Source organism: Cebus imitator, unplaced genomic scaffold, assembly GCF_001604975.1.
Source record: "Cebus imitator isolate Cc_AM_T3 unplaced genomic scaffold, Cebus_imitator-1.0 Scaffold20, whole genome shotgun sequence".
Lineage (NCBI taxonomy): Eukaryota > Metazoa > Chordata > Mammalia > Primates > Cebidae > Cebus > Cebus imitator.
Window position 1 is genome coordinate 9,211,470 of NW_016107335.1, and position 8,881 is coordinate 9,220,350.

General features: G+C 41.8%; 1 protein-coding gene across 2 annotated transcripts in view; it reads right to left on the reverse strand.

Moving 5' to 3' along the window:
• ZNF212 (zinc finger protein 212) overlaps positions 1–8,881 on the reverse strand; it is a 16,409-nt gene that overhangs the window by 4,029 nt on the left and 3,499 nt on the right. For both annotated transcript variants that reach the window (XM_017521064.2, XM_037735874.1), the window contains exons 2-3: positions 1,539–1,928; positions 1,279–1,405 (exon numbers count right to left, since the gene is read on the reverse strand). In XM_017521064.2, the coding sequence (XP_017376553.1) occupies positions 1,279–1,405; positions 1,539–1,928 (517 nt within the window). The remainder of the gene's footprint in view (positions 1–1,278; positions 1,406–1,538; positions 1,929–8,881) is intronic.

An 8,881-nucleotide genomic window follows, 5' to 3' on the forward strand; every position in this document is an offset into this window, starting at 1 on the left:
AAAAAAAAAAAAAAAAAAAGATGTATACCTATTAAGCAGCACTTCTAATCAATAAGAAATAGTCACTGAGACCACAATGACCAGCTTTAATTCTGGCCAAATGCCGAGAAAATCAAGAAAAAGCTTTTGATCAGCCTGTACTGCCTGCCTCATCCAAGGCAACATAGGTTTTCTTGTCAGATCATCTTTTTTTGTTAAGCAACAGAGATCTTACTATGTTGTCCAGGCTGGTTTCGAACTTCTAGCCTCAGCTATCCTCCCACCTTGGCCTCCCAAAGTGTTGGGATTACAGATGTGAGCTACCACACCTATCTCAAGTAGTCTTAAATATTAAAAACAGCATGAGGGGTCAGGTACGGTGGCTCACGCCTTTAATTCCCATACTTCGGGAGGCCAAGGGGGTGGATCACTTGAGCCCAGGAGTTCAAGACCAGTCTGAGCAACATAGTGAGACCTACGTCTCTACAAAAAAATTAAAAAATTCGCCAGGCACAGTGGTATGTGCCTGTAATCCCAGCTACTTGGGAAGCTGAGATGGGGGATCATTTGAGCCCAGACTGGCAAGATCGTGCCACTGCACTCCAGCCTAGGTGACAGACTCAAAAAAAAAATGACAAAACAAAATAAATTTAAAAGCGGCATGAGGAACCCTAGCCATATCACACTGTAGTGTATGTAACACCTTATTTATTAGAAAATACTATTGCCAGGCACAGTGGCTCATGCCTGTAATCCCAACACTTTGGGAGGCTGAGGCGGGCAGATCACTTGAAGCCAGCAGTTTAAGACCAGCCTGGCCAACATGGTGACACCCCATCTCTACCAAAAATCACAAAAAATTAGCCAGGTGTGGTGTGGCATGCCTGTAATCCCAGCTATTCAAGAGGCTGAGGTAGGAGAATCACTTGAGCCTGGGAGGTGGAGATTGTTGCAGTAAGCCAAGATCATGCCATTGCACTCCAGCCTGAGCGACAGAGCAAGACTCCACCTTGAAAGAAAGAAGAAAAAGAAAAGAGAAAGAAAAAGAAAATATTGTCAAGAACAGACTATGTGACCACAGAAAAGAAACACAAAAGGCACAATGCTGAGAGCTTTCCGAAAGTCTCTGTAAATGGGAAGACCTAGAGACTTCCATTTCTCCACCTGTGCAAGCCAACAACCCACGGCTCTTGTGGAACCACAGCCACAAGTGCCACAGGTGTAGTCTGACTCACAAGCTACTGGCCAGGAATCGTAATATGTCAGAGACAGAATTCTAAGGAGAAAACTGCTACTCACTCAGAGAGACCAGCGTCTCATAGTTACTCTCCATCACGTTTCTGTAGAGCTCCTTCTGCCAATCCTCCAGATTCTCCCATTCCTGCTCAGTGAAACAGACGCCATCATTCTCCAGTGACCTGGACACCTGGAATCACCAATGGCACACCGTGAGTGACTCTACTCACAGCTATGACAGAAGAGCCAGCAACTGAGGTCCTTAGATATTAAAGGGCTGGGCTCCCCCTTCTCTCCTAACTTTTAATTCTCAATGAGACTACCTTGGGGGCCTCCCCCTTGCTGCCTGGGGGCAGCCGCAGGATCCAGAAGTTCCTGTTGCGCAGCAGGTTCTCCACGTTCTCCAGCCGCCTCTGCAGCAGCCCGTACTCCTGCAGCAGGGTCCCCAGCACAGCCCACTTGCCCTCCAGCTGGTTCCCGAACTCCACGGCCATCTTCTCGCAGTCAGCCAGCTTCTTCTCAGCTGTCCCCGTGCGTCCCTCCAGGCTCTGTAGCCGGGCAGCCTGGGACTCCATCTTCTTCTCCACGGCCTGAATAGCAGCCACTACCGTCCACAGTGAGATCTCGGTGGTCTGAAAATAGGAGCTTTTCTCTGTTGCTTGTGAAGGAAGTGTGGAAGAAGTTAAAGGTGTGGAGCGTCGTTTTCTCCTGTGCTGAAGGATCAAAGACACAGAGTCAGACAGTGTCACTTCCAAACATCAAGTAAAGAAAGCAACATTCAAGTGTATCAGCGCTCAAAGCTATCTAGTTTCTTCTTTAACAAAAAAAGCATGTCTTTTATTTATACTAAAAATTACATGTAGACATTGTATTAATAATAATGTCGGGAAAATGCCAAAGAATAGAAACAAAATACCACACAAAGTATTCTCACACAGAAATAAGCTGTTAGGCCTAGGCGCAGTTGTTTACATCTGTAATCCCAGCACTTTGGGAGGCCAAGGCAGCTGAATCACTTTAGCTCAAGAGTTTGACACCAGCCTGGCCAACAAGGCAAACCCTGTCTCTCCAAAAAAAATACAAAAAAATTAGCCAGGCATGGTGGTACATGCCTGTGGTCCCAGGTCCTTGGGGGCTAAGGTGGGAGGATGGCTTGAGCCCAGGAGGAAGCTGAGGCTGCAGTGAGCCAAGATTGCACTCCAGCCTGGGTAACAGAGTAAGACCCTGTCTCCAAAAAAAAAAAAAAAAAAAAAAAAACTTTCAAAAAAAAAAAAAAAAAAAAAAAAAAAAAAAGCTGCTTGAATTTTGGTGTATTTCCTACCTATAAGCTTTTCTCATGTTTTAGTTTATTTTTTTGAACAAAAGTGAAATTATAGTGTGTATGTTTTGTTATCTATGTTTTATGCTTAGCATATTCTATGAGACTCCTGTATCAGTGTTCATTTTTAAACCTATTTTGATTTAATGTTTTGGACAATATGATAAAAGATATCATTTACATCTTATCTTGCCTGCACATCCCTGCCAGACTTCATAGTTGATCACATCACCCATTGAAAACCTTTCAATGGCTTCCCACAATAAAGACAAAATTCCTTAGCAGGACCTACAAGACCTAATTCATTCATCTTTGCACTCTAGCAGCTGGGATAGTGAATAAATCCTTAAAAAATATTTACTGAAATGATGTGACTAAGTCTACTGACATTTTCCTTATAATTTTCACTTTAATGAGCTGTCTCTGACAGTAGGAAAATCACTGTCATTGAAGCTACAATTACTGAAACCAACACTGGGGAAGACTTCCCCAAGCTGCCCCCACTGTCTCCCTGCACTTTCACATCAGTCCTAGCCCCTCTACAAAACTCATAGTCTTTCATGGTGCACACTTTATTCAAGGCTGCTTCTCTAACCACAGTGAGGCCAGCAAGACCAAGACACTGAGAGGAAGTATCTCCGAAAGAGCTGCTGGGGCCAGGGGTCGTGGGCAAGAGAAACATGGGACAAAAGGAAACTGACTGGTCCAACACTGAACATTTAAGTTTGGCCATGATCTACTCTAGTTACTAAGTCAGTTAATTCATCGTGGAACACATGGGACAAAAGCTTAAATACATCCTCCCACAAAAGATTAAAAGTTCAATACAAAAGACAAACAAGTGAAACAAAACAAAACATTAAACTGGATAAATGCATGCCACCATGTTTGTTTTGCTTTTGCGGTAAGTCTGGGAGTCTCCTCTTTCCTTTCTGTGGCTCAGCATTCTGTGCTCAGTAGCACTTTTTCCTGACAGGAACATAGGTCAGAATCTGTTCAAAGGATTGATCCCCCTCCTCCTCCATAGTAAAAGGTTGTAAACAATGGTTAAACTAAGTTTCTTCTTTTCTTCTGTTTTGAATTATCTAGCACGATGGGAACATTTTGAATGTTCACCAACCAGTGAATGGATAAAAGAATTGTGATCCATCTAATACTATGGTTTAAATTACATCTCCTCAAAATAATACAATAAACCCCTAATCCTCAATACCTCAGGATGTGACCTTACTTGGAAATAAGGTATTTCTAAGGGAAATCAGGTTAAAATGAGATCATTAGGGTGGGCCTTAATCCAATGACTGATGTCCTTAAAATAGGGACCTTTAGATGCAGAGACACACACAGAGGAAAGATCCCGTGCAGACTCACACAGGGAGAAGGTATCTACTATGGTTTGTCCTCACCAAAATCCATATTGAAATTTTATTCCCAATGTAGCAGTGTTGGGAGGTGAAGTCTAGTGGGAGGTATTTGGGTCATGAGGGCATATCCCTCATAAATAAATTAATGCACTCCGACAGGGGTGAGCTGTCATTGGCAGGAATGAATTAGTTCCCACTAGAGTGGGTTGTTAAACAGTCTGACTTCCTTGGTTCTCTCTCTTGCCTCCTCTGTCACCATGTGATCTCTACACATACCTGCTCCCCGTCCATTTTCTGCCACGAGTTTAAGCAGCTTGAGGCCCTCACCAGACACAGCTGCCCAATCTTGAACTTTCCAGCCACTAGAACTGTGAGCCCAATAAATCTTTTTTTTTTTTTTTGAGATGGAGTTTCACTCTTGTTGCCCAGGCTGGAGTGCAATGGCGCAATCTCAGCTCACCACAACGTGTGCCTCCCAGGTTCAAGCAATTCTCCTGCCTCCGCCTCCTGAGTAGCTGGGATTACTGGCATGGGCCACCACGCCTGGCTAATTTTGTATATTTTTTAGTAGAGATGGGGTTTCATTATGTTAGTCAGGCTGGTCTTGAACTCCCGACCTCAGGTGATCCACTCACCTTGGCCTCCCAGAGTGCTGGGATTACAGGCATGAGCAAACTTCTTTTCTTCATGAATTACCTAGCCTCAGGTATTCTGTTACACCAATACATAATAGACTAAGACGATGGCCATGTCAAGATTAAGGCAGAGACTGGAGTCATGCTGCCACAAACCAAGAAAACACATGGCACCACCAGAAGCCAGGAGAGAAGAACAAACCTCAGAAGGAACCAACCCTGCAAACATCCTGATTTCAGACTCCTAACCTCCACAACTGTGAGATAATAAATTTCTGTTATTTAAGCTTCTCAGTTTGTTACACCGGCCCTAGGAAACTGATACACTATAACAGACTTTATTATATAGCATATTATATGTTTAGCTTATTTTATATATACAGCTTATCAGACTACTAAGCCTACTACTTAGGAGTAGACTACTATTTCGACTACCAAGTCTACTGTTATGCAATAAAAAGGAACCAAAATCAATGATATGTATTACAACATGCTAAGTGATGGGAATCAGACACAGGTCAGGCACCGTAGCTCATACCTATAATCCCAACACTTTGGGAGGCCGAAGTGGAAAGATCACTTGAGCCCAGGAGTTCAAGACCAGCCTGGGTAATAAAGTGAGACCCCCCCCCCACCTCCACAAACTTTTTAAAATGAGCCAGGTGTGAGAGCATATGCCTGTAGTCCCAGCTATTTGGGAGGCTGAGGATAGGAGGATTACTTGAGCCCTGGAGTTCAAGGTTGCAGTGAACCATGATCGCACCACTGCACTCCACCCTGAGTGACAGAGTGAGACCACTTTATAAAAAAAAGGGGGGGCCAGGTACAGTCGCTCACGCCTGTAATCCCAGCACTTTCTTAGGCCGAGGCAGGCAGATCACCTGAGGTCAGGAGTTGGAGACCAGCCCGACCAACATGGAAAATCCCTGTCCCTACTAAATTTACAAAAGTAGCTGGGCGTGGTGGCGCACGCCTGTGATCCCAGCTACTCGGGAGGCTAAGGCAGGGGACTCTATTGAACCCAGGAGGCAGAGGATGCAGTGAGCCAGGATCACACCACTGCACTCCAGCCTGGGCAACAAGAGGGAAACTTCATCTCAAAAAAATAAAAATAAAAAAAGAATTCTGACACAAAAGGCTACCTTTGTGTTTTAATTACATGTTTGGAAAAAGGTAAACTATAGGAACAGAAAGCAGATCAGTGGCTGCCAAAACCTAGGGTTAACAGAAAAAGACTGATTATAAAGGGATATGAGATAACTTTTTTGGATGATGGAAATATTCTCTATCTTGGTAATATGTTGGCTACACATTTGTCAAAATTTGCTGAACTATGTGCTTAAAGAGTAAATTTTACTGTAAATAGTATCTTAATAAACAGGTCTTAGAATGTCAAAGCAAGGAGAAAATGCTAGCTATAATAAAAGATACCATAAACAAAGTCTAAAAACAAGGAGAGAATATTTGTAAACAGAATATAAAGTGGAAAAAGATAAATAACCCCAAAATAAAACTGCAGACTATAAATCATTCATGAAAGTGGAAATACAGGCAGTCAATAAACAAATGAAAACACAACCACCTGACAATCAGGACTCCAAATATAACTAAGTGAAACCACTTTCACTCCCATGAAACAGAGACAAAGAATAACATTCAGAGCTGACTATAATATAGTAAACTGACACTCATAATACTCCTAGAAGGAATGAAAAATACTACACACTCATAGGGGAAGAAAAATTTCAAGTCATTAAAAACCCTTTTATCTAGCAATCCCACTTGTGGAATCTATGGCTGGGCACAGTGGCTAATGTTCTGTAATCCCAGCACTTTGGGAGGCTGAGCAGGGAGGACAGCTTGGGTCCAGGAGTTCAAGACTAGCCTGGGCAAGATGAAAGATCTCTTTTGTAGTGATGTGAAATCTCATCTCTACAAAAAGACAAGAAAATTAGCCAGGCATGATGATATGTGCCTATAGTTCCAGCCACTCAGGAAACTAAAGTGGGAGGATTGCTTGAGCCCAGGAGACTGAGGCTGTAGTGAGCCATGATCATACCACTTGCCTCCAGTGACAAAGAGATTCTGTCTCAAGTCTCAAATAAATAAATAAAGACACGGTCGGTCTCACTCTGTGGCCCAGGCTGGAGGGCAGTGACACAATTATACGTGACTGCAAACTCGAACTCCTGGGCTCTGGCAAGCCTCCTGCCTCAACCAAAAGTGCTGGTATTACAGGCATGAGTCACCCCACCTAACAGAGAACTGACATCTTTAGGATGAAATGTTTCAATTCATAAACATAGTATGTGAATCTTTTTTTTTTTTTTTTTTTTTTAAGATGGAGTCTCTTGTTCTGTCGCCCAGACTGCAGGCTGGAGTGCGGAGCTTACTGCAACCTCTGTCTCCCAGGTCCAAGCGATTCTCCTGCCTCAGTCTCCCAAGCAGCTGGGATTACAGGTGTATGCTACCATGCCTGGTTAATTTTTTTGCATTTTTAGTAGAGACAGGATTTTACTATGTTGGCCAGGCTGGTCTCAAACTTAACCTCAAATGATCCGCCCACCTCAGCCTCCCAAAGTTCTAGGATTACAGGCACCGGCCACCATGCCCAGACTTTGAGACTCCATTCTTAACATCTTTCAATGTTTTAACATATTCCCTAGGTATCTATTCCAATCACCCACTCCTATGACAAATAATCCCCAAATTTAGTGGCTGAAAACATCATCGTCTACTTTCCACATCAATCTGCAATTAAAGGAGGGTAGGGCATGGAGAGTGTATCGCTGCTCCACACTCTGTCAAGTGAAGCAAATCACAGGCAGCCAGGTGCTGGAATCCCTTGAGAAATCCCAAGCCACATGAAGGGGGTGCAGGAGGTGTTCTGTTCAACAGCCTTACCTATGGTCTCAGTCTACATGCCACCATCAACCAATAGACATGTGAAGGTACACATTTTCATTCCTAATAGGTTGGGTTTTTTTTGCCTCTTCTCTTTGTTTTCATTTTGTCTCTACACATTGATATTACATACTGATAGATCTATGGATAAAAAATAATCATTTCTATACCTGTGCTTCTAATGTAATAGACACTAGTAACATACGGCTGGTTAAAATTAAATAAAATTGGCTGGGTGCAGTGGCTCATGCCTGTAACCCCAAGTCCTTTGGGAGGCCAAGGTAGGTGGATCACTTGAGGTCAGAAGTTCAAGACCAGCCTGGCCAACATGATGAAACCCTGTCTCTACCAAAAATACAAAAATTAGCCGGATGTGGTGGCACACAACTGTAATCCCAGCTAGTTGGGAGGCTGAGGTAGGAGAATCACTCTAACCTGGAAGCAGAGGTTGCAGTGAGCCAAGATCATGCCACTGCACTCCAGCCTGAGTGACAGAGTAAGACTCTGTCTCAAAAAAAAAAAAAAAATTAAATTAAAAACTCAGTTCCTCCATCACACTAACTAGCATTTCAAGTACTCAAAAGCCACATGTGACAAGTTGCTATTGTATTAAACAGTGCAGAGTGGAACATTTCTAATATCTTGGAAAGTTCTACTGGATGTACTACACCCTTATAATTCTTTTCTGTTTGATAAAATACTAAGGTTATGTTCAAATCTCCTATTATAATAGTGAATCTGTATTGTAGGTCCGTCAATTTTGTTTTATATATTTTGAGGCTGTGTAATTAGGTGCATATAGGTTTAGAAATTTTGTATCTAGCTAGTAAATTGAGTCTTTTAGCATTACAAAAGTAGTAGTAGCCTTCTATCTCTAGAGATATGATATTTAAGCCAACTTTCTTTTGATTAGTATTTGCTTGGTATATTTTTTTCATGTCCTTTTTATATTCAACTGTTTTTGTATATTTATCTTTTAGTTGTACCTCTTTTAAACCAACTAGCTGGATTTTCCCCCCATCCTGATAATCTCTGCCTTTTAACTTGAACATTTCATTCATTTACATTTATTGTAATTGTTCATTCGTTTTGATTTATTTTTACCTTTTTTGTGCTATTTACTTCATCTTTCTTCTCTACTTTCTTGCCTTCTTTCACATTAATTTTTTTCTTGTTCTATTATCCTCGTTTCTAATTTGTAAGTTATACAGACAATTTCTAGTCTTTTAGCAAGTATCCTAGAAATTATGGAAAATATACACAGAAGGCCCTTTAACAAAGGCTTTTAAACACTTTAATTCTGACCATCTATTCCTAACATTTACATCAATGCCATAATGTATTTTAAATTGTTTTCAACATAAAAAAATTGTTATTGTTTCATTAAGTCATTTCTCTATATTTAACCATTTTCTTTTTTTTTTCTTTGCTTTTTCTTTTTTTTT